Raw genomic sequence first — 26070 nt, forward strand, 5'->3', positions numbered from 1 at the left:
TAAGGGATTAGCACCGGTGCCACACCGGGACCGATTCGCTATCGTTAAGGGGCTCGCACCGGTGCTGCACCGGGACCGATTCGCTATCGTTAAGGGACCGGCATCGATGCCGCACCGGGACCGATTCGCTATCGTTAAGGGGTTAGCACCGGTGCCGCACCGGGACCGATTCGCTCTCGTTAAGGGGTTAGCACCGGTGCCGCACCGGGACCGATTCGCTATCGTTAAGGGGCTCGCACCGGTGCCGCACCGGGACCGATTCGCTATCGTTAAGGGGTTAGCACCGGTGCCACACCGGGACCGATTCGCTATCGTTAAGGGGCTCGCACCGGTGCTGCACCGGGACCGATTCGCTATCGTTAAGGGACCGGCACCGATGCCGCACCGGGACCGATTCGCTCTCGTTAAGGGGCTCGCACCGGTGCCGCACCGGGACCGATTCGCTATCGTTAAGGGGTTAGCACCGGTGCTGCACCGGGACCGATTCGCTATCGTTAAGGGACCGGCACCGGTGCCGCACTGGGACCGATTCGCTATCGTTAAGGGGTTAGCACCGGTGCCGCACCGGGACCGATTCGCTATCGTTAAGGGACCGGCACCGGTGCCACACCGGGACCGATTCGCTATCGTTAAGGGACCGGCACCGGTGCCGCACCGGGACCGATTCGCTATCATTAAGGGACCAGCACCGGTGCCACACCGGGACCGATTCGCTATCGTTAAGGGGTTAGCACCGGTGCTGCACCGGGACCGATTCGCTCTCGTTAAGGGGCCGGCACCGGTGCCACACCGGGACCGATTCGCTATCGTTAAGGGGCCGGCACCGTGCCGCAGGCAACACAATCGATTCCAATGGAAAATGGTGCCGGATTTGCCGGGTCTGTGATTGACACTCGGGAGGCTGACAAGCTGCAGCCGCACATACACATTACACTCCCCACACACACTCATCCCAGCCACCAAGATGTTACCGGTTGTGCTGGAGCGCGCCCATACAGCTGATTGATAGTCTGAGGCCGGGGGAACATCTCTATGACCCGTGGCAGCATGTTCAAAGTGGGCTGTTAGTGGTGTGTACAGCAATGGTGTTCCATGCCCATCCACCCCGACCCCACAGCCCACCTCCTGGCCCCCACTACTCCTCCCGGCCCTGGTAGAAGCCCCCCGGCCAGCAGCACAACTGTCAGTAAACTATGGCGATGTTGGAATCTTCCGGACCCCCTCTCTCTCCCTCAGCAGCCACCATTTTTAAAAGCACAAGTGAACCGTGTGGTCGGGAACTTGGCCCACCAGAGGGGGAGAATCGTGAAGGCCCCGGAGAATACCTGATCGGGCCCGCTAATGATGTGGAAATGGTGGTATCTACTGTGCGTGCGGAGTGAAACGCATTGACGCCGCTGTCGAGGTGACGGAGAATTGCAATTTGGCATCAAATTGGCGCATGCCGCGATTTTTGCGTCAGAAGCAATTCTCCACTCAATCGCATTTCCCAATTTCGGCGTCGGCTAATGGAGAATCCCACCCATTTTGTCCCTTTAGAATGAGTGGATGTCTTTAGATTCTGAGATTGTTCCTGGCCAAGTGGTAGTGTGAGGTGGGCAGCTATTCTGAACCCTAAGCTCCTGAAGGTTGAATATCTGCAGCCAATTCCGCCCTGCGGGTGCTCCTGCTTTCTGGATTATTTGTTTTAAATTATTTCTGTGACCTTTGCTGATTTTTGTGTCTGATATTTCTTTTAGGGAGCCGTGTAAGAACAGTTCCTCTCCCAACTGTTCCAGATGTTTGACTACCGAACCACTATCTGGGCACACAGGTATCTCTTAGAAGACCTCTCAGAACAACAATTCTTACTGTGGAAATGGGAGTAGGACATCTGAATAAAAGAATCAACAATGATTTACCCAGTCGCCCCCTTTTCCCCCAGTTGGGCTGTTGTGGCTGTTCCCAGTCAGTGTGGCTTTGAGCAATTGGTCTGCTAGGGTCTCCCACACACAACCAATGATGGGACGTTTGTGTGTCCTAATTGATGGTGGTACGTGTGTTACAATGATGATTGTTACTGGCTCACTGTGTTGCCCTCTGTGATTGTTATTGGCAGTCGTCCCTATTGCCCTGGGTTTTTGTTACTGACTGCAGTCCATGTGTTTCTATGCTCAGTTGTTGCTGACAGTCCTCATGTGTTGCCAAAGAGGGGGGAATACCTACTGACTGTAGTCCTTCTGTTGCTGAAAGCTATTGTTACTAACTGTAGTCCCGTTTCCAATGGGAATTATTACTGACTGCAGCCCTGTGTTAGTGAGGGTAATTGTTACTGACTGTAGTCCTGTGTTAGTGAGGGCAATTTACTGACTGTAGACCTGAGTATCTGGGGGCAATTGTTACTGACTATAGCCCTGTGTTTTTGAGGACAATTGTTACTGACTGTAGCCCTGTGTTAGCGAGGGCAATTGTTACTGACTGTAGTCCTGTGTTAGTGAGGGCAATTTACTGACTGTAGACCTGAGTATCTGGGGGCAATTGTTACTGACCGTAGCCCTGTGTTAGCGAGGGCAATTGTTACTGACCGTAGCCCTGTGTTAGTGAGGGCAATTTACTGACTGTAGACCTGAGTATCTGAGGGCAATTGTTACTGACTGTAGCCCTGTGTTTTTGAGGGCAATTGTTACTGACTGTACCACTGTGTTTTTGAGGGCAATTGTTACTGACTGTAGCCCTGTGTTAGTGAGGGCAATTGTTACTGACTGTAGTCCTGTGTTAGTGAGGGCAATTGTTACTGACTGTAGTCCTGTGTTAGTGAGGGCAATTTACTGACTGTAGACCTGAGTATCTGAGGGCAATTGTTACTGACTGTAGCCCTGTGTTTTTGAGGGCAATTGTTACTGACTGTACCACTGTGTTTTTGAGGGCAATTGTTACTGACTGTAGCCCTGTGTTAGTGAGGGCAATTGTTACTGACTGTACCACTGTGTTTTTGAGGGCAATTGTTACTGACTGTAGCCCTGTGTTAGTGAGGGCAATTGTTACTGACTATCGCCCTGTGTTAGTGAGGGCAATTTACTGACTGTAGACCTGAGTATCTGAGGGCAATTGTTACTGACTATAGCCCTGTGTTTTTGAGGGCAATTGTTACTGACTGTACCACTGTGTTTTTGAGGGCAATTGTTACTGACTGTAGCCCTGTGTTAGTGAGGGCAATTGTTACTGACTGTAGCCCTGTGTTAGTGAGGACAATTGTTACTGACTATAGCCCTGTGTTTTTGAGGGCAATTGTTACTGACTGTAGCCCTGTGTTAGTGAGGGCAATTGTTACTGACTGTAGCCCTGTGTTTTTGAGGGCAATTGTTACTGACTGTAGCCCTGTGTTAGTGAGGGCAATTGTTACTGACTGTAGCCCTGTGTTAGTGAGGGCAATTGTTACTGACTGTAGCCCTGTGTTAGTGAGGGCAATTGTTACTGACTGTAGCCCTGTGTTTTTGAGGGCAATTGTTACTGACTGTAGCCCTGTGTTTTTGAGGGCAATTGTTACTGACTGTAGCCCTGTGTTAGTGAGGGCAATTGTTACTGACTGTAGCCCTGTGTTAGTGAGGGCAATTGTTACTGACTGTAGCCCTGTGTTAGTGAGGGCAATTGTTACTGACTGTAGCCCTGTGTTAGTGAGGGCAATTGTTACTGACTGTAGCCCTGTGTTTTTGAGGGCAATTGTTACTGACTGTAGCCCTGTGTTAGTGAGGGCAATTGTTACTGACTGTAGCCCTGTGTTAGTGAGGGCAATTGTTACTGACTGTAGCACTGTGTTTTTGAGGGCAATTGTTACTGACTGTAGCCCTATGTTAGTGAGGGCAATTGTTACTGACTGTAGCCCTGTGTTAGTGAGGGCAATTGTTACTGACTGTAGCCCTGTGTTAGTGAGGGCAATTGTTACTGACTGTAGCCCTGTGTTTTTGAGGGCAATTGTTACTGACTGTAGCCCTATGTTAGTGAGGGCAATTGTTACTGACTGTAGCCCTATGTTAGTGAGGGCAATTGTTACTGACTGTAGCCCTGTGTTTTTGAGGGCAATTGTTACTGACTGTAGCCCTATGTTAGTGAGGGCAATTGTTACTGACTGTAGCCCTATGTTAGTGAGGGCAATTGTTACTGACTGTAGCCCTGTGTTAGTGAGGGCAATTGTTACTGACTATAGCCCTATGTTAGTGAGGGCAATTGTTACTGACTGTACCACTGTGTTTCTGAGGGCAACTGTTACTGACCGTAGCCCTGTGTGACCAAGGACAATTGTTACTGACTGTACCACTGTGTTTCTGAGGGCAACTGTTACTGACCGTAGCCCTGTGTGACCAAGGACAATTGTTACTGACTGTACCACTGTGTTTCTGAGGGCAACTGTTACTGACCGTAGCCCTGTGTGACCAAGGACAATTGTTATTGACTGTAGTGCTGTATAAAAACTGGGTGATTGTTACTGCCTGTAGAACCTGTGTTGATAAGTGGGTTTGTTACTGACTGTGATTCCTGTATTCCCAAGAGTGGTTGTTACTAATTGGCTGCTTTGTTGTCTCCAGGGTTGAGGCCCGTTCTGATTCTGGCCATTGTGGGATCTATCTTCATTCTGCTTGTATTGCTTCAGTTTCTGCGGCAGAAATTCCGACGTGTGAGAGTTCCAGAAAAACTGGAAGCCACCACTGTCACAGGTAATCTCATCATTTCACGTTACCTCAGTAATAAACTGCCCCGGGATTGCATCGCACTCTCCCCCACCTCCCCAGGTTTCCCCCAATCCAACAGCTGCCTTGCCCCCCCCCCCCACCACCATTCGCTACCCCCTCCCCAACCCCCTCCCCACCACCCTCCACCCAAGGGCTGTCCTTGGCTTGCACTGCACAACCGCCCACCCCACCCCAAGCAGATAGCGGAGGACTGGCCCAGACTCTCGCTGCCCGCTGTCAGCCTCCGCAACAGGTTTTGCAGTCCATTGGATGAAAGGGTGGAATGTAAATATCAAGATGACTTTTCCCGAGTCACAGTAAACAATGAAGTTGCCAGGGAACTGGATGAGATAAAAATAGATCAAAAAAAGAGAGGTGCATGGAACAGTAGTAGTTCTTAAAGTGGGTATGTCACCTGGTGTGGCTGGAAAGCACGTTAGGTGGCTGAGGAAAGTAAGGGTAGAATATGAGATAGTGCTGGCCATAATCATCCAATGCGCTTCAAAGGGTTAGTGCTCGAGGACAGGATATAGCAAATGTTCCAAAAACAGGAGGAGAACAAACCTGGTAACCACAGGTCACTCAGTTTAACATCGGTGGTAGAAACAATGGTCAGGGGGAAAAATCAACAGCGACTGAGACAAGCCAGAGCGGGCAGCATGGTAGCATTGTGGTTAGCACAATTGCTTCACAGCTCCAGGGTCCCAGGTTCGATTCCTGGCTTGGGTCACTGTCTGTGCGGAGTCTGAACATCCTCCCTGTGTGTGCGTGGGTTTCCTCCGGGTGCTCCGGTTTCCTCCCACAGTCCAAAGATGTGCAGGTTAGGTGGATTGGCCATGTTAAATTGTCCTTCGTGTCCAAAATTGCCCTTAGTGTTGGGTGGAGTTACTGGGTGGAGGTGTTGACCTTGGGTAGGGTGCTCTTTCTAAGAGCCAGTGCAGACTCGATGGGCCGAATGGCCTCCTTCTGCACTGTAAATTCTATAAGTTCTATAATAAAGGAGGAGTAGCAGAAATTTGCTAAGAGCAAATGGTGTTTGAATAACTTGATTGTATTTTTGATGACGTTAGAGTGAGGGTGGGAGAGGGCAGTGCAGTTTGGTGTGAACATGGATTTTTAAAAGGTATTTGATAAAACAATATATAATAAGCTTATTAGTAAATTGAGGGAGAAAGGGGGCAACAGTGGCATGAGAAACAAAGTTATCTAAGGGATTGAGAATAGGGATTGTGGTGGGAGGCTGTTTGTCAGATTGGAGGGATGTATATAGAGAGGTTCCCTAAGGCTCAGGACTAGGATCATCACTGTTCTTGTTATATATCAATGACTTGAACATGGCTATACAGGGCACAATTCAAAATTTGCAGTTAGCACTTGGAAGCGCAGTAATTAGGGCGGAAGATAGGAATAGACTTCAAGAAGTCTTAAGCTTTTAAAGTAGCAGGACACGGGACAGATTAAATTCATGGCGAAGAATAAGAGATTGTGTGTTTTGATTGCAAGAACAAGGAGAGACAATTATTCAATTGTACAATTTTAATGGGATACAGGAAGAGAGAGGGCTAGGAAGGATATAAGGCGGAATTTTCCCAGCATTTGTCAGAGTGTCAGCTCTGACTGAAAACCAATGTGTTTCTCTCCAGAAACACAGCTGAGTTTTCAGTTTTCTGGCACAGAGAATCTGGGGCCGTGTTTTGCGCCATCACTGCGGCGGGGCAAAGCCTGGTAGAGCCAGCAAGGCCGATTCCACAGACATCAGGGGGCCATCTTTAACTTCCTCCAACTTTCCCCACTCGTACGGACACAGAGGACTGCCCCCTCAAGCTTCAGGATGCCCCCCCCCCCCCATCACCATAGAAGTATCAGAAGGCACCCCCCCCCACCATCATGGAAGTATCAGGGGGCACTCCCCCCATAACAGGAGTACTGGGTGCACTGCCCCCCACCACCTTTGGCCCCTCACCACAGAGGTATTGGGAGCACACTCCCCCCACGATGGAAATATTGGGGGCACACTTCCTCCGCCACGGAAATATTGGGGGCACACCTCCTCCACCACGGAAATATTGGGGGCACACTTCCCCCACCACTGAAATATTGGGGGCACACTTCCCCCATCACGGAAATATTGGGGGCACATTTTCTCCACCACGGAAATATTGGGGGCATACTTCCCCCACCACAGAAATATTGGGGGCACACTTCTCCCACTACGGAAATATTGGGGGCACATTTCCTCCAACACGGAAATATTGAGGCACTCTCCCCCACCACAGAAGTACTGGGGCGCACTCTCTCCCCCACCACAGAAGTACTGGGGCGCACTCTCTCCCCCACCACAGAAGTACTGGGGCGCACTCTCCCCCCACCATAGAAGTACTGGGGCGCACTCTCTCCCCCACCACAGAAGTACTGGGGCGCACTCTCTCCCCCACCACAGAAGTACTGGGGCGCACTCTCTCCCCCACCACAGAAGTACTGGGGCGCACTCTCCCCCCACCACAGAAGTACTGGGGCGCACTCTCTCCACTACAGAAGTACTGGGGCGCACTCTCTCCCCCACCACAGAAGTACTGGGGCGCACTCTCCCCCCACCACAGAAGTACTGGGGCGCACTCTCTCCCCCACCACAGAAGTACTGGGGCGCACTCTCTCCACTACAGAAGTACTGGGGCGCACTCTCTCCCCCACCACAGAAGTACTGGGGCGCACTCTCCCCCCACCACAGAAGTACTGGGGCGCGCTCTCTCCCCCCCACAGAAGTACTGGGGCGCACTCTCTCCCCCCCACAGAAGTACTGGGGCGCACTCTCCCCCCCCCACAGAAGTACTGGGGCGCACTCTCTCCCCCACCACAGAAGTACTGGGGCGCACTCTCTCCCCCACCACAGAAGTACTGGGGCGCACTCTCTCCCCCACCACAGAAGTACTGGGGCGCACTCTCTCCCCCACCACAGAAGTACTGGGGCGCACTCTCTCCCCCACCACAGAAGTACTGGGGCGCACTCTCTCCCCCACCACAGAAGTACTGGGGCGCACTCTCTCCCCCACCACAGAAGTACTGGGGGCGCACTCTCCCCCCCCACCACAGAAGTACTGGGGCGCACTCTCCCCCCCACCACAGAAGTACTGGGGCGCACTCTTCCCCCACCACAGAAGTACTGGGGCGCACTCTCCCCCCCCCACCACAGAAGTACTGGGGCGCACTCTCCCCCCACCACAGAAGTACTGGGGCGCACTCTCTCCCCACCACAGTGGTATCAGGGGACCCTCTCTCTCCCCCCGCTCAGCACAGCAATATCGGAATACACTCTCTTCCCTGCTTTCCTCCATACCATGGACGTATCGGGCGCACTCTTCCTCCCCGCCCCCCCATACTGCCATCGGGGCTCTCCCTTCCTCTCCCCCCACCACTCATATTGGGAAACCACCCCCACAGTGGAGGAGGGTTACCCCTCAGATTCATGTCCATTCTGGGCATGAACCAGATGACGTCACCGGTGGGAAGGGGAAGATCTCGCACCGAGATCTCACACCGAGATCTCAGACCGAAATCTCACACCGAGATCTCACACTGAGATCTCGCACCGAAATCTCACACCGAGATCTCACACTGAGATCTCGCACCGAGATCGCACACCGAGATCTCACACCGAAATCTCACACCGAGATCTCACACCGAGATCTCACACCGAAATCTCACACCGAGATCTCACACTGAGATCTCGCACCGAGATCGCACACTGAGATCTCGCACCGAGATCGCACACTGAGATCTCGCACCAAAATCTCGCACCGAGATCTCACACCGAGATCTCGCACTGAAATCTCACACCGAGATCTCACACCGAGATCTCACACCAAGATCTTGCACCAAAATCTCACACCGAGATCTCACACCAAAATCTCACACCGAGATCTCACACTGAGATCTCGCACCGAGATCTCACACCAAGATCTTGCACCAAAATCTCACACCGAGATCTTGCACTGAAATCTCACACCGAGATCTCAAACCGCGATCTCACACCGAGATCTCGCACTAAATCTCACACCAAAATCTCACACCGAGATCTCACACTGAGATCTCGCACCGAAATCTCACACCGAGATCTCGCACCGAAATCTCACACCGAGATCTCACACCGAGATCTCGCACCAAAATCTCACACCGAGATCTCACACTGAGACCTCGCACCGAAATCTCACACCAAGATCTCACACCGCGATCTCACACCGAGATCTCGCACTGAAATCTCACACCGAGATCTCACGCTGAGATCTCGCACCAAAATCTCACACCGAGATCTCACTGGCACAGATATGGTTTTGGCCCTCTCGTGAGATTTAGGGGCTGAATGGGGCAGTTCGATCCCGCCCATACATACGCAGGGCTTAGTGGTTAATAAATGCTGTCTTTTTAAAATTCAATAAAACCTTGTTTAATTGGCTCCTTATATAGTTAAATACATTTGGGTTCGGAAAAGGTGCATCCTCATGAAAAATAAATTTAATCCGCTGTGACCAACAAGGAGGCCGAATAGACGAGGGCCAGCTCACCCTTTCTCACCTGGTCATAACATTACCTAAGGAAGGACTGCCCCTGACTCCCACACTGTGAAGGACGTGGTGGAAACAGGGACGATAGTGACATTTAAGGGGCATCTTGACAAATACATGAATAGGATGGGAATAGAGGGATACGGACCCAGGAAGTGCAGAAGATTGTAGTTTAGTCGGGCAGCATGGTCGGCACGGGCTTGGAGGGCCGAAGGGCCTGTTCCTGTGCTGTACATTTCTTTGTTCTTTTTTCTTCTTTGTTCTAACTGAAGGAATGGGAGCTTACATCCATTGCTTAAAGCCTGGGAGTTCAGGACCAGCTTATTTCAACTGTTAGATTAACCTGACTGATTGTAAGAAGCAAAAATGTATGTTAAGCCATCGCAAATCATGGGTTGAACTTTAAGGGTGATGAGCGGAAAGTCGGCGTCTAGCTTGCAGCCACCGACTCTCAAACTCCCACTGTCATTGAACATTCACTTGAGTGTTGATTGGCAGTGGGCTGGACATCAGTCATCCCTTGGCAGGAAGACCCATCCGTGAGAGCTGCCAGCCAATCAGTTTGGCCAACAGCCTTCAACTTGACCAGGCACAGTGCTGCAGTGGTCAGAAGTGGGACTGCAGCACTGCTCGGGGCTACGTCCCAGGGCCATTAAAAAGATAAGTCCCAGGGATCTCAACGGCAGGAGAGTAGGGGTCACCTGGCGAGGTCAATCAGGTCTTTGGGGGGGGGGCAGTGGGGGCTCCTGGAACTCCAGCGCCCAGGAGAGATGGTGCCCCAATTGTGAGGGGCCTACAGAGTGAGGTGCTGCTCCACCCTACCCTCTTCCTGCCCGAGATGGGGAGAATTGCAAATGTCACTTTCCCAGTCTACCCACACACGCTCCTAACAGCCTATACACTGAGGCTGGGTGGGATAAGGCCCTTAAGTGGGAGGTAAATGGGCGATTTTCTCACCCGAGGCCCTGCCCACCCAAACGGGAGAGTGGGGAATCCCGTCCATTCAATTTTACACTCCCTTCACCACCTCAGAACCTGCCTTGGAGGGGATCGCAAAATTCTTTCCCCAATCTCTCTCGTTGTCTGACACAAATGTGCCTTCCAATATAAAGGAAATATTTGAGGGAGGAGATGTTAAACTTTGAAAAGTATCCTGTATAAAATTGAAAGACTTTGGCAAAATATTCCACAAATGTGAGCGTGTCCTTTAGTATTCTGACCCGAGAAGTATATGAGCTATCCAAAAATGATAGCATATCTGTCCAAGATGAGAAGAGTGGTGTGGTTTCAAATGTTGGCCTGAGTCACAAAGTCAGGGGTTCAAGTGCCGCCCAGGACTGAGCACAAAATCCAGCCTGATTCTTTCTCAGAGGTGCCATCTTTCAGATCAGACACTGAAATGAGGTCCATTATCTGTGCCGAGCTGGATGTTAATGATGCCAGGGCACTAATAGAAGAACAGGGGATTTCTCCCTGGTGTTCTGAGCCAACATTCACCCCTCATCCAGCATCACTCAAGGAGTAGCTAGTCGTTTGTTTCATTGTGGGGTCCTGCTGTGTCCAAAATGCCCGCCACATTTGCCTGCAGAGCAGTAATCTCCAAGTTAACTGAAGTTTTATGTGGAATTATAGACTCTCCTGTATGCTAATTACAGATTTTGCTCAGTTACAAACTAGGAAGTATTTAGTCCCTGATCTCTGATGACCTACGGCATGATTGAATCCAAGTCATCACTAGATCAATGCAGCAAGTCTCCAGTGATGCACAGTGCAACTACATCCATCTGAGCAGGCAGATGGGGCCTCAGTTTAATGCTTCATTGGGCAGACAGAACCTCTGACAGTGCAGCACTCCTCAGTATCACACTGGAATGCCAGTCTTGATTTTTATGCTCAAGTCCTGTTGTGGGCCTTGAACCTGGAATCTTGTAACTTCCAGGCAAGAGTGTTACCAACTGCTCCAAGCTAACGTCTATGCCTCTTAGAACATTAGAACATAGAACATACAGTGCAGAAGAAAAGCCATTCGGCCCATCGAGTCTGCACCAACCCACTTAAGCCCTCACTTCCACCCTATCCCTGTAACCCAATAACCCCTCCTAACCTTTTTGGTCACTGAGGGTAATTTATCATTGCCAATCCACCTAACCTGCACGTCTTTGGACTGTGGGAGGAAACAGGAGCAGCCGGAGGAAACCCACGCAGACACGGGGAGAAAGTGCAGGCACCGCACAGACAGTGACCCAGCAGGGAATTGAACCTGGGACCCTGGCGCTGTGAAGCCACAGTGCTATCCACTTGTGCTACCGTGCTATTTCACCCTAAGCTTTAGAATTTTGTTAAATTGCCTGAAAATCTGTGGTCACTTGCTTACAAAAACGTAGTGTAGGGTGTAGCAGGTAGTGGACAATGGGTTACAGGTAGCTGGTGTATGAGTGGGAAAGGAGATAATGGAGCCACTCATCAGGGATTCTCACTCGTGGTTTTTGTCTTTCAGCTCCTGAAGAAGACAAAAAGATTAAAAATGAAGACAAGACCTTGGTGAGTAACATCAGGTTGGTCATACACTGGTATTGGTGAGGCGAAGAGCTCTGTACTCTCCCTCCAGCCTTTCACCTTGAAGTTATATCACACACAGACTCCCATCACATTCTGCAATTGTTGGCAAAAGCACAGTGAGTTCAATGTGAAACTCACATTCAGGGAGTGAGGCACGATCAATGTGGCTGGAGACGAAGTTGAATTCAAACTGAGGCTTTATTAGTATCTGAAGTGTGGCCTCCCACAGCAGCTGACGAAATGGCTGCGAGCTGGAGGCCACGCATATTTATAACCCGGCTCCTGGGCGGAGCCAGCATGCAGGGGCCCAGGTGAACCTGTGCAGGTTCTACCGTACAACCCTCAATATAGGAACACAGTGGTTTACCACAGTGAGGAGTAGTGGGTGTGAGGCTGCAAGGCAAGCGTGATCATACGGAGTAAGACCAGCAAAATAATTTCACTTGGTGTTTTCCCCCGCCACAACACCCCACCCCCATCCCAGCCACTGTACAAATCAGTTCCTTGTGTCCATTTTATTAATATCCTCTGTAATACCCTTCAAAGCACTCCATCATTGGAGCTCCATCACGCTCCAACCCTGTCACGGAAGGAGCAGAAATCTATTCCAATTCTTGTGGGTGTTACTGTACTTACAGGTCTGGGCCTAATTTCACTAATTTCTTGATTCACTCTTTTTGCTGAAGCCGTTTGAGATTCCAGCTCTGGATGTGAAATCAGACGTCATTGTTGAGGTCCTGACCCAGCCACTGGCAAACAGCAACATTTATGGCACCAGTCCTCAGACGACTCTACTCCAACACGAGACACGAGGTGAGGGATTTTATTTAACGTGCTGTACCTTTCCTGGGAATTTTCGATGGGGACAATGTAGACGGAGCTTTCCTCGGAATCTAACCCCATGTTGTACCTGTCCTGGGAGTGTTTGATGGGGACAGTGTAGAGGGAGCTTCACTGATAATAATAATCTGTATTAGTGTCACAAGTAGGCTTACATTAACGCTGCAATGAAGTTACTGTGAAAAGCCCCTAGTCGCCACACTCTGGCGCCTGTTCGGGTACACAGAGGGAGAATTCAGAATGTCCAATTCACCTAACAGCACATCTTTCGGGACTTGTGGGAGGAAACCGGAGCACCTGGAGGAAACCCACGCAGACACGGGGAGAACATGCAGACTCTGCACAGACAGTGACCCAAGCCGGGAATCAAACCCGGGTCCCTGGCACTGTGAACTAACAGAGCTAACCACTGTGCTACCGTGTGGATCTAACCCCATGCTTTTTGCCCTGGAAGTATTTGATGGAGACAGTGTAGAAGGAGCTTTATCCTGTATCTAACCTTGTGCTGTACCTGCCCTGGGCGTGTTTGATGGGAACAATATAGAGGGAGCTTTACCCTGGGGGGTTGTGGCCAGAGGTTTGATGTGTCTGGCCAGAGGAGGGCAGTGTGTGGTCAGAAGCTGGCAATGTGTGGTATGAGAAGGGTGGCCTTTGATTGGATCTTTCTTGTTCGGCAGCTACGTCCCTAGAGGGAAAGACTTTGTATGAGATCATCAATTTGGTGCCAGTGCGGAGATGGAAAGAGTTGATGCGTGTGCTGCAGCTAAGGGACTGTGATATCGAGAGGATCGAGATGGATGTTGCCCAGTCGCGGGACCAGCAGTATGAAATGCTGCGACAGTGGAGCCAGCAATGTACAGCCTCAATGGAGTCCGTGTACCAGGCCTTAGAGACCATGAATCTATCAGGAATAGTGGAGGAACTTCAAATAAAACTGCTCAACAATGCTAACTCACTACATTAAAACAACATGCCATCACAACTCCGGACAGTAGGGCTTGTGGAGGCAAATTCCCTGCTTTGAACAGAGTCGATTCCCATCATTGCCAATTCCTAGGTTTGCCTCACAGCCTGGAGCCCCTCAGAGCGGCCTAAATACTGGGGCAAGGCCTCAACACTTCACTTGCATCATCGTGTGGCAGTACAGGGTCTCCATTCCTGGGTCCCTGAGGCGCAGAGGTACTGGTCTAAAGGGACAATCGCCTCTCTCTTTAACAGCTTGTTTCATAGAGAGGATAATCCAGAGGACAATCCTTGCTGAACAATCCCCTTCACTTTAAGGAGTGAACAGTATTGGGGGCTGCTCCCTATGAGTTAGGGGACAGGTCAGTTTTGGAGACCCATATATATCAACATTTGTTGTGCTTTTCAACCTTACCCTTGAAGAGGGAGTTTATTAGGGGAGGGGAACTGGGTGTTGGGCGGGTGACAGGGTGGGGAAGGGGGCGAGGAAGTAAAGGATTTTTCTATACTGTTCTATGTACAGCGTGTTTGTATTATTGTGTATAAATCTGTGTTAATAAACATGTTTATTGCAACTATTACTGGGCGGCCAACATAGCGATGATAAGGAAATGGATGGTGGGTGCGGATGGAGGCTGCTTCGTGCAGGGGCACTAGTTTAGCAGCCCTGGTCACGGCGCCTCTGCCGCTTCCGCCGGCACGGTACTCCACCAGCCCGATAGTGGTGGCGGCTCTTCGGATCTGGGGCCAGTGGAGGAGGCATGTAGGGGAGGTAAGAGAATCGGTGTGGACCCCAATTTGTGGCAACCACCTATTTTTCCCCGGGGAACATGGACGGGATGTATCGACTGTGGAGGAGGGCGGGGATTGTGAGGATGGGGGATCTGTTCCTGGAAGGGAGCTTTCCGAGCATGAGGGCGCTGGAGAAGTTTGGGCTGACGAGAGGGAACGACTTTAGATACTTGCAGGTGAGGTATTTTTTTCGCAGACTGGTGCCGTCCTTCCCACATCTCCCGCCGAAGGGGAGGCAGGACAAGGTAATTTCTAGGGGAGAGGTGGGACAGGGTAGAGTTTCAGACGTCTACAAGGAGCTAATGAGAGCTGAGGATACGCAGACCGAGGACCTGAAGCTTAAGTGGGAGGAGGAGCTGGAGGACGGTATTTGGGCCGAAGCCCTGAGCAGAGTAAACGCGACCGCAACATGCGCCAGGCTCAGGCTCAGCCTGATCCAGTTTAAGGTCGTGCACCGGGCCCACATGACGGTGGCCCGGATGAGCAGATTCTTCGGGCTGGAGGACAAGTGTCCTTGATGCGCAGGAGGGCCGGCTAACCATGTACACATGTTCTGGTCGTGCCCTAAACTCGGGGGGTATTGGCAGGGATTCGCAGATGTCATGTCCCGGGTGTTGACTGGGGTGGTAATGAGCTCAGATGTGGCAATCTTTGGGGTTTCGGAGGATCCGGGAATCCAGGAAGAGAGGGAGGCCGATGTTCTGACCTTTGCTTCCCTGGTAGCCCGGCGACGAATACTGTTAGCATGGAGAGACTCAAAGCCCCTGAGGGCTGAGGTATGGCTATCGGACATGGCGAGCTTTCTTGGCCTAGAGAAAGTCAAGTTCGCCTTGAGAGGTTCACTACTAGGGTTCGCCCGAAGGTGGCAGCCATTTATTGACTTCTTCGCAGAGGAGTAAGCGTCGGCAGGACTAGGGTGGAGTAGAGTCGAGTGGGGGGGGGGGGTATTGAGGCAGGTCCGTGCGTGAACAGAGCCGTGGTTTGCATTATGTTTCATGTGTAATTTGTGTCTTGACTTCTTTTTTTGTTTGTACTGTACAATGTCAGTTTTTCTATATGCCTAAAACACCTCAATAAAATTGTTTGTTAAAAAAAAATAAACATGTTTATCGCCATGACAGCAAATTCCACATCTGATCAACATAACGAGAGTGTTACTGAGAAAACTTCAAACTTGCCTTTCACAACCTCAGGATGGGCCAAAGCATTTTCCAGCCAATTAAGTATCTTGTTGAAGTGCAGTGACGGTTGTAACGTAGGAAACGTGGCAGCCAATGTGTGCACAGGAAGATCCAACCAACAGCAAACGATAATCAACAGATCATTTGTTTTAGATATTCGTCCAGCAATAAATATTGGCCAGGACACCAAGGATAACTCCCCTGCTCTTCTGAGAATTAGTGATTTAGGATCTTTTATGCTCAACTAAAAAGGCAGACAGGGCATCAGTTTAACATCACATCCAATGGCGTGGTGCCCCCTCAGCCCAGCCCCTCCACCAGCACAGTGCCCCCTCAGCCCAGCCCCTTCACCACCACAGCGCTCCCTCAGCCCAGTCCCTCCACCAGCACAGTGCCCCTTCAGCCCAGTCCCTCCAACAGCACAGTGCCCCCTCAGCCCATCCCCTAAACCAGCACAGCGCCCCCTCAGCCCAGCCCCTTCACCACCAGAGCGCTCCCTCAGCCCAGTCCCTCCACCAGCACAGTGCCCCCTCAGCCCAGCCCCTTCACCACCACAGCGCTCCCTCAGCCCAGTCCCTCCACCAGCACAGTGCCCCTTCAGCCCAGCCCCTCCAACAGCACAGTGCCCCCTCAGCCCATCCCCTAAACCAGCACAGCACCCCCTCAGCCCAGTCCCTCCACCAGCACAGTGCCCCTTCAACCCAGCCCCAAAACCAGCACAGCGCCCCCTCAGCCCAGCCCCTTCACCAGCACAGTGCCCCCTCAGCCCAGTCCCTCCACCAGCACAGTGCCCCCTCAGCCTAGTCCCTCCACCAGCACAGCGCCCCCTCAGCCCAGCCCCTCCACCAGCACAGCGCCCCCTCAGCCCAGTCCCTCCACCACCACAGTGCCCCCTCAGCCCATCCCCTAAACCAGCACAGGGCCCCCTTAGCCCAGCCCCTAAACCAGCACAGCGCCCCCTCAGCCCAGTCCCTCCACCAGCACATCACCCCCTCAGCCCAGTCCCTCCACCACCACAGTGCCCCCTCAGCCCAGTCCCTCCACCAGCACAGTGCCCCCTCAGCCCAGCCCCAAAACCAGCACAGCGCCCCCTCAGCCCAGTCCCTCCACCACCACATCACCCCCTCAGCCCAGTCCCTCCACCAGCACAGTGCCCCCTCAGCCCAGCCCCCAAACCAGCACAGCGCCCCCTCAGCCCAGTCCCTCCACCAGCACAGTGCCCCCATAGCCCAGCCCCTAAACCAGCACAGCGCTCCCTCAGCCCAGCCTCTAAACCAGCACAGCACCGCCTCAGCCCAGTCCCTCCAAACTGCACAGTGCGCCCTCAGCCCAGTCCCTCCACCAGCACAGTGCGCCCTCAGCCCAGCCCCTTCACCAGCACAGCGCCCCCTCAGCCCAGTCCCTCCACCAGCACAGTGCCCCCTCAGCCCAGTCCCTCCTCCAGAACAGTGCCCCTCAGCCCAGTCCCGAAACCAGCACAGCGCCCCCTCAGCCCAGCCCCGAAACCAGCACAGCACCCCCTCAGCCCAGCCCCGAAACCAGCACAGCACCCCCTCAGCCCAGTCCCTCCACGACCACAGCGCCCCCTCAGCCCAGCCCCGAAACCAGCACAGCACCCCCTCAGCCCAGTCCCTCCACGACCACAGCGCCCCCTCAGCCCAGCCCCGAAACCAGCACAGCGCCCCCTCAGCCCAGTCCCTCCACGACCACAGCACCCCCTCAGCCCAGCCCCTTCACCACCACAGCGCCCCCTCAGCCCAGTCCCTCCACCAGAACAGTGCCCCCTCAGCCCAGTCCCGAAACCAGCACAGGGCCCCCTCAGCCCAGCCCCGAAACCAGCACAGCGCCCCCTCAGCCCAGCCCCTTCACCAGCACAGCACCCCCTCAGCCCAGTCCCTCCACCAGCACAGTGCCCCCTCAGCCCAGTCCCTCCACCAGCACAGTGCCCCCTCAGCCCAGTCCCTCCACCAGCACAGTGCGCCCTCAGCCCAACCCCTCCACCAGCACAGTGTGTGTGGGGGAAGTGGGCTGGTATGGTGTGTGTGGGGAGTGGGCTGGGATGGTGTGTGTGGGGAGTGGGCTGGGATGGTGTGTGTGGGGAGTGGGCTGGGATGGTGTGTGTGGGGAGTGGGCTGGGATGGTGTGTGTGGGGAGTGGGCTGGGATGGTGTGTGTGGGGAGTGGGCTGGGATGGTGTGTGTGGGGAGTGGGCTGGGATGTGTGTGGGGAGTGGGCTGGGATGTGTGTGGGGAGTGGGCTGGGATGGTGTGTGTGGGGAGTGGGCTGGGATGTGTGTGGGGAGTGGGCTGGGATGGTGTGTGTGGGGAGTGGGCTGGGATGGTGTGTGTGGGGAGTGGGCTGGGATGGTGTGTGTGGGGAGTGGGCTGGGATGGTGTGTGTGGGGAGTGGGCTGGGATGGTGTGTGTGGGGAGTGGGCTGGGATGGTGTGTGTGGGGAGTGGGCTGGGATGGTGTGTGTGGGGAGTGGGCTGGGATGGTGTGTGTGGGGAGTGGGCTGGGATGGTGTGTTATCAACTCAACCACAAGTGACACTTGCCGTGTAATACTTGGAATTACAGGTTACTGGGCAAAAATAAGGAAGTCACAACGACTGCAGGTCATTCTTTTGGAACTGGGGAACAGGCAGAGGTCTTGGTCCACATTGGAACCAATGACATTGGTAGGAAAGCAGATTTTAAGGAGTTGGGAAGGGAATTAAAAAGCAGGGCCTCAGGATTACTCCCAGTTCCATGTGCCAGTGAGCATAAGAATAGGAAATACATCTTCCCTTCACTCCCTCTGTCAGCATTCCGCAGAGACCGTTTTCTCCGAGACAATCTAGTCCACTCCTCCACCATACCCAGTACCTCTCCCATCACCCATGGCACCTTCCCATGCAATAGAAGAAGGTGCAACACCTGCCCCTTTACCTCTTCCATGCTTAATATCCCAGGCCCAAAACACTCATTCCAGGTTAAGCAGCGTTTCACTTGCATCTCTTCCAATTTGGTCTACTGCATTCGCTGCTCCCAATGTGGTCTCCTCTATATCGGAGAGACCAAACGCAGACTGGGTGATCGCTTTGCTGAGCATCTTCGGTCTGTGCGCATTCAGGACCCTGACCTTCCTGTTGCTTGCCATTTTAACACAAAACCCTGCTCCCATGCCCACATGTCTGTTCTTGGCCTGCTGCAATGTTCCAGTGAAGTTCAACACAAACTGGAGGAACAACATCTCATCTTCCGGTCAGGCACACTACAGCCTTCCGGCCTGAACATCAAATTCAACAAATTCAGATGATAAGCTCGACCCCACCTCGACCCATTTGTTTTCATCCCATTTCATTTTAACTGTTTTTTACCATTTCTTTCTTAATATATATCTAATCCACCCCCCCCATCTTTTTAAAAAAATATATATTTTATTAAAGTTTTCAAACACAATTTTTCCCCCTTACAAATCAGCAAAAACGGTAACATGATAACTGATAGATAACATTGTTTAAATAAAATAGTGAACTAACAAAATAACACGAAATAGTGCTCCCCCCCCCCGCCCCTTCACTCCATCTAGAACAAAAACAATTTACCCCTCCGCCCCCTCTGGGCTGCTGCTGGCTACCTATTTTCCCCCTAACGTTCCGCTAGATAGTCAAGGAACGGTTGCCACCGCCTGATGAACCCCTGAGCCGATCTTCTCAGCGCAAACTTCATCCGCTCCAGTTTTATGAACCCTGCCATATCGTTTATCCAGGCCTCCACGCTGGGGGGTTTCGCTTCCTTCCACATGAGTAAAATCCTTCGCCGGGCTACTAGGGACGCAAAGGCCACAATATCGGCCTCTTTCGCCTCCTGCACTCCCGGCTCATCCGCTACCCCAAATATAGCTAATCCCCAGCTTGGCTTGACCCGGACCTTCACCACCTTCGCGATCACTCCCGCCACTCCCCTCCAATACCCCTCCAGTGCCGGACACGACCAAAACATATGTGTGTGGTTCGCCGGGCTTCCCCCGCACCTCCCGCACCTGTCCTCCACTCCGAAGAACCTGCTCAACCTCGCTCCCATTATATGTGCTCTATGTAGCACCGTAAATTGGATCAGGCTAAGCCTGGCTCACGAGGAAGAGGAATTTACCCTACTTAGGGCATCAGCCCACAAACCCTCCTCAATCTCCTCCCCGAGCTCTTCTTCCCATTTTCCTTTCAGCTCTTCTACCAGCTCCTCCCCCTCTTCTCTCATCTCCCGGTATATTTCGGACACTTTGCACTCCCCGACCCACACCCCCGAAAGCACTCTATCCTGGATCCCCTGTGTCGGGTGCAGCGGAAATTCCCTCACCTGCTGTCTCGTAAACGCCCTCACCTGCATATACCTAAAGATGTTCCCCAGAGGCAGCTCGTACTTTTCCTCTAGCGCTCCCAAGCTCGCAAACGTCCCATCTATAAATAAGTCTCCCACTCTCCTAATTCCTGCCCGGTGCCAGCTCTGGAACCCTCCGTCCAACCTCCCTGAGGCAAACCTATGGTTGTTCCTGATCGGGGACCACACCGAGGCTCCCAACACACCCCTCTGTCGCCTCCATTGCCCCCAGATACTTAGTGTTTCCGCCACCACTGGGTTCGTGGTAAACCTTTTTGGGGAGAGCGGTAGTGGTGCCATCACCAGCGCTTTTAAGCTTGTTCCTTTACAGGACGCCATCTCCAGCCTTTTCCATGCCGCCCCCTCTCCCTCTATCATCCACTTACGGATCATCGCCACATTGGCGGCCCAGTAATAGTCGCCCAAATTCGGCAACGCCAGTCCCCCTCTGTCCCTGCTACGTTGCAGGAACCCCCTCCTTACCCTCGGGGCTTTCCCTGCCCACACGAAGCTCATGATGCTCCTATCTATTTTCTTGAAAAAGGCCTTAGTGATCAATATAGCGAGACATTGAAACACAAATAGGAACCTTGGGAGGACCATCATCTTAATTGCCTGCACTCTGCCCGCCAGTGACAGTGGCTGCATATCCCACCTTTTGAAATCCTCTTCCATTTGCTCCACCAGCCGAGTCAGATTGAGTCTGTGTAAGGTTCCCCAGCTCCTGGCTATCTGAATCCCCAGGTATCGGAAGTTTATTTCCACTCTCCTTAGCAGCAGGCTATCTATCCCTCTACTCTGGTCCCCAGGGTGTATTACGAAAAGTTCACTCTTCCCCATGTTAAGCCGATATCCCGAGAAATCTCCAAACTCCCTCAATATCTGCATAACCTCTGTCATCCCCCCCACTGGATCCGCCACATACAGCAGTAGGTCATCTGTGTAGAGTGACACTCGGTGTTCCTCTTCCCCTCTAACCACCCCCCTCCATTTCCTGGAGTCTCTCAGCGCTATGGCCAGTGGTTCAATTGCCAGCGCGAACAGTAATGGGGACAGAGGGCACCCCTGTCTTGTTCCCCTATGTAGTCGAAAATACTCCGATCTTTGCCGATTTGTGACTACACTTGCCATTGGGGCCCCATAGAGGAGTTTAACCCAGCTGACAAACCCCTCCCCGAACCCAAACCTCCTCAGCACCTCCCATAAATACTCCCACTCTACCCTATCAAATGCCTTCTCTGCATCCATTGCCGCCACTATCGCTGCCTCCCCCTCTGCTGGGTGCATCATTATCACCCCCAATAGTCGTCGCACGTTGACATTCAATTGTCTCCCCTTTACGAACCCTGTCTGATCTTCGTGCACCACCCCCGGGACACAATCCTCTATCCACATTGTCAGCACTTTTGCCAACAACTTGGCGTCCACATTCAGGAGCGAGATAGGCCTATAGGACCTGCATTGCAGCGGGTCTTTATCTCGCTTCAGGATTAGTGATATCGTCGCCTCCGACATTGTCGGGGGTAGGGTCCCCCCTTCTCTGGCCTCGTTAAAGGTTCTTACCAGCAGCGGGGCCAACAAGTCCACGTATTTCCTGTAAAATTCCACCGGGAACCCGTCAGGTCCCGGGGCCTTCCCTGCCTGCATGTTCCCCAGCCCTTTGGTCACCTCGTCCACCCCAATTGGCGCCCCCAGGCCTGCCACCTCCTGCTCCTCCACCCGCAGGAACCTTAGTTGGTCCAGAAACTGCTGCATCCCCTCTTTTCCCTCCGGGGGTTGGGACCTATATAACCTCTCATAAAAAACACCTCATTTACCTTCCCTGCTCTCCGCACCGTGGTTCCCGTTTCATCCCTAACTCCCCCTATTTCCCTCGCCGCTGTCCTCTTACGAAGCTGGTGGGCCAACAGGCTACTCGCCTTTTCCCCATATTCATATCTCATCCCCTGTGCCTTCCTCCAATGTGCCTCTGCCTTCCCTGTGGTCAGCAGGTCAAACTCCGTCTGGAGTCTTCGTCTCTCCCTATATAGTCCTTCGTCCGGGGCCTCCGCATATTTTTTATCCACACTCAAAATCTCCCCCAGTAATCTATCCCTCTCTTTGGCCTCTGTTTTCCCCTTGTGAGCCCTGATGGAGATCAACTCTCCCCTGACCACCGCTTTCAGCGCTTCCCATACTACCCCCACTTGTACCTCCCCATCGTCATTGGCCTCCAGGTACCTTTCGATACATCCCCGCACCCTTCCGCAGACTCCCTCATCCGCCAATAATCCCACATCCAGTCGCCAGAGTGGACGCTGTTCCCTCTCCTCTCCTAGTTCCAGATCCACCCAATGTGGGGCATGGTCTGAAACAGCTATGGCCGAGTACTCTGTTCCTTCCACCCTCGAAATCAGTGACCTTCCCAAAACAAAGAAATCTATCTGGGAGTATACCTTATGGACATTGGAGAAAAAGGAGAACTCTTTGGCCAGCGGCCTAGCAAATCTCCATGGACCACTCCCCCCATTTGGTCCATAAACCCCCTAAGCACCTTGGCCGCTGCCGGCCTTCTTCAGGTCCTGGATCTAGATCTATCTAACCCTGAGTCTAGCACGGTGTTGAAGTCCCCCCCCCCCATTACCAGGTTTCCTACCTCCAGGTCCGGGATGTGTCCCAGCATCCGCTTCATAAATCCCGCATCATCCCAGTTCGGGGCATATACGTTGACCAGCACGACCTCCATTCTCTGCAGTCTGCCACTCACCATCACATATCTGCCCCCGCTGTCCGCTACAATGTTCCTAGCCTCGAACGACACCCGTTTCCCCACCAATATGGCCACCCCTCTATTCTTTACGTCCAGCCCTGAGTGGAACACCTGTCCCACCCATCCTTTCCTTAACCTAACCTGATCCGCCACCTTCAGATGCGTCTCTTGAAGCATGGCCACGTCTGCCTTCAGTCCTTTTAAGTGCGCGAACACTCGGGCCCTCTTAATCGGCCCATTTAGGCCACTCACGTTCTACGTGATCAGCCGGACTGGAGGGCTGCCCGACCCCCTCCCCTGTCGACTAGCCATCACCCTCTCTGGGCCAGTCCCACGTCCCGGTTCCGCGCACCCACCCGTCCCCCAGGCGGCGCATTCCCGCCTCGACCACCTTTTCTCTTACCAGCTCCCTTTCGATCTCAGCAGCAGCAACCCAGTTGTCCCCCCTCCCTCCCTCCTCCCCCCCCCCCCCCCCCGCTAGATTCCCATCTAGTATGGTTACTCCCCCCATATTGCTTCCGAACGTCAGCTGACTTCAACTGACTCCGGCTTCTCCCGCTCTCTCCTTGACCCCCCCATGAGAGGAACTTCCATCCTCCTTGAGCCTATCTTCCCGCCATCATCTCTCTGGCGCGGGAAAAGAAAAAGAAACCCCGTGCTTTCTAGAACCATCCCGCCCCCCATGGCGCAGCTCCCCCTACCGCCCCGTTCCCATTCCCCATCCCCCACCTGTGTCTCTTCTTCCCCCCCACCGGCGCCCACATTTCTCAGTGTCCCCCCCTCCCCAATTTACACCTCTATACATCAGCATTGTCGTTTCCCCTCCAACATCAGTCCCTCAGTTCTGGTCCAGTTTCTCTTTTTGAATGAAGGTCCATGCTTCTTCCGACGTTTCAAAATAGTAATGTCTATCCTGGTGCGTGACCTCAATCGCGCCGGCTGCAACATCCCGAACTTCACTTTCTTCTTATGCAGCATCTCCTTGGCTCGATTGAAACTCGCCCTCCTTCTCGCCACCTCCGCACTCCAATCCTGATACACTCGTATCACCGCATTCTCCCATCTGCTACTTCGTACCTTCTTGGCCCATCTCAGAACCACCTCTCTGTCATTCAAGCGGTGAAATCGCACGATCATCGCCCTAGGTGGTTCTCCAGCCTTTGGTCTCCTCGCAGGGACCCGGTGGGCCCCTTCCACTTCCAAGGGGCCCTCAGCTCCCATTAGCGAGCGTAGCATCGTGCTCACATAAGCCCCGCCGTCAGCTCCTTCCACTCCCTCGGGGAGACCCAGGATCCGGAGGTTCTTTCTCCTTGATCTATTTTCCAGGACTTTTGTGTCTCTTTAAGCCCCTCGATTGCCTGTAGCATCGGGGCCAGCACCTCCTTTTTTAGCAGCTCCACACACCGTCTTAAAAATTCGTCTTGGTCCAGTCCCCATGTCGCCTGGGCTCCCTCTGCCGCCATCTTGCTCCTTTCTTTCTTCTGCCGCTGCCCACGAGGATTCTCCACGATCTGGCCGCCGCCGCCGATATTTTTCTTTCTCACTGGGGGGGACTCCCTGTTGCCTCACCCCACACCGGGTTTCGTCGCAAAAAGAATTTCCCGTTGGGGCTCTTAAAAGAGCCCGAAGGTCCGTCTAAGCTGGAGCCGCCGAAACGTGCGGCTTAGCTGGTCATCGCCGCAACCGGAAGTTCGACCCCCCCCCCCCAATCTTATCCACCGTTCCTTAACCTTTCTCCTCTTTGCTTCCCCCTTTCCCTCCCCCCACATCTACAGTTCATCCTCTGATGTTAGTTTCCCTGCTGTTTGACCTTTCACATCTTTTGACCTCTCTGGGGACTGCCATTAGCCTTGGTTTCTGTGGCTATGACTCATCTTTCATTCTCACTCCACAGTATAAATATTTCCCACTTTCTCTGTCTGTTAGTTTTGACAAAGAATCATCGGACTGGAAACGTTAGCTCTTTTCTCTCCCTACAGATGCTGCCAGGCCTGCTGAGATTTTCCAGCATTTTCTCTTTCGTTTCAGATTCCAGCATCCGTAGTAATTTGCTTTTATATAATAGGAAGATTGAGCAGTTCAACACGTGATTAGAGAACTGTAGTAGGAGGGAGGGCTTTAGATTTCTGAGGCCTTGGGACTTGTTCTGGGGCAGGGTGGGATCTGTACACCTTAACGGGTGGCACGGTAGCACAGTGGTTAGCACTGTTCCTTTACAGCGACAGGGATCCAGGTTCGATTCCCAGCTGGGGTCACTGTCTGTGCGAAATCTGCACGTTCTCCCCGTGTTTGCGTGGGTTTCCTCCGGGTGCTCCGGTTTCCTCCCACAATCCCGAAAGGATGTGCTTGTTAAGTGAATTGGACATTCTGAATTCTCCCTCTGTGTACCCGAACAGGCACCAGAGTGTGGCGACTAGGGGATTTTCACAGTAACTTCATTGCAGTGTTAATGTAAGCCTACTTGTGACAATAATAAAGATTATTTTTTTTTTGTAATATATTTTATTCAAACTTTTTGGCCAACCATAACAGTACATTGTGTATCTTTTACACAGTAATATAACAATATAAATAACAATGGCCAGTTTTTTAAACAAGAAATAAATAATATATAAACAGCATCAAAATTAAAAAACAAAACTAAATGGCAACTGCCTTGTCCCAAATAAATACCCTCCAAAAATACAATTCAGCAGTCCAGTATACAATTACCTATAACAACAACCTATACATATTATACTTATACACTAACATCCCTGAGAGTCCTTCTGGTTCCTCCCCCCCCCCCCCCCCCCCCCCCCGGGTTGCTGCTGCTGTCTTCTTCTTTTCCATTCCCTCTATCTTTCTGTGCGGTATTCGACGAATGGTTGCCACCGCCTGGTGAACCCTTGAGCCGATCCCCTTAGGACGAACTTAATCCGTTCCAGCTTTATCAACCCTGCCATGTCATTTATCCAGGTCTCCACACCCGGGGGCTTGGCTTCCTTCCACATCAACAGTATCCTGCGCCGGGCTACTAGGGACGCAAAGGCCAAAACACCAGCCTCTTTCGCCTCCTGCACTCCCGGCTCTTCTGCAACCCCGAATATAGCCAACCCCCAGCTTGGTTCGACCTGGACCCCCACCACCTTCGAAAGCACCTTTGTCACCCCCACCCAAAACCCCTGTAGTGCCGGACATGACCAGAACATGTGGGTGTGATTCGCTGGGCTTCTCGAGCATCTCGTACACCTATCCTCTACTCCAAAAAATTTACTGAGCCGTGCTCCAGTCATATGCGCCCTGTGTAACACCTTAAATTGTATCAGGCTTAGCCTGGCACACGAGAACGATGAGTTTACCCTACTTAGGGCATCAGCCCA

At 52.7% G+C, this 26070-nt stretch overlaps 1 protein-coding gene across 1 annotated transcript in view; it reads left to right on the forward strand.

Moving 5' to 3' along the window:
• LOC140392348 (tumor necrosis factor receptor superfamily member 25-like) overlaps positions 1–14060 on the forward strand; it is a 64096-nt gene extending 50036 nt beyond the window's left edge. Inside the window, exons 5-9 of the mRNA XM_072477654.1 lie at positions 1740–1813; positions 4563–4691; positions 11763–11806; positions 12511–12637; positions 13342–14060. Coding sequence (XP_072333755.1) covers positions 1740–1813; positions 4563–4691; positions 11763–11806; positions 12511–12637; positions 13342–13628 — 661 coding nt within the window. The 3' untranslated portion in view covers positions 13629–14060. The remainder of the gene's footprint in view (positions 1–1739; positions 1814–4562; positions 4692–11762; positions 11807–12510; positions 12638–13341) is intronic.
• Positions 14061–26070: the final 12010 nt, after the last annotated feature.

The sequence above is a fragment of the Scyliorhinus torazame genome, chromosome 16 (assembly GCF_047496885.1).
Source record: "Scyliorhinus torazame isolate Kashiwa2021f chromosome 16, sScyTor2.1, whole genome shotgun sequence".
NCBI lineage: Eukaryota > Metazoa > Chordata > Chondrichthyes > Carcharhiniformes > Scyliorhinidae > Scyliorhinus > Scyliorhinus torazame.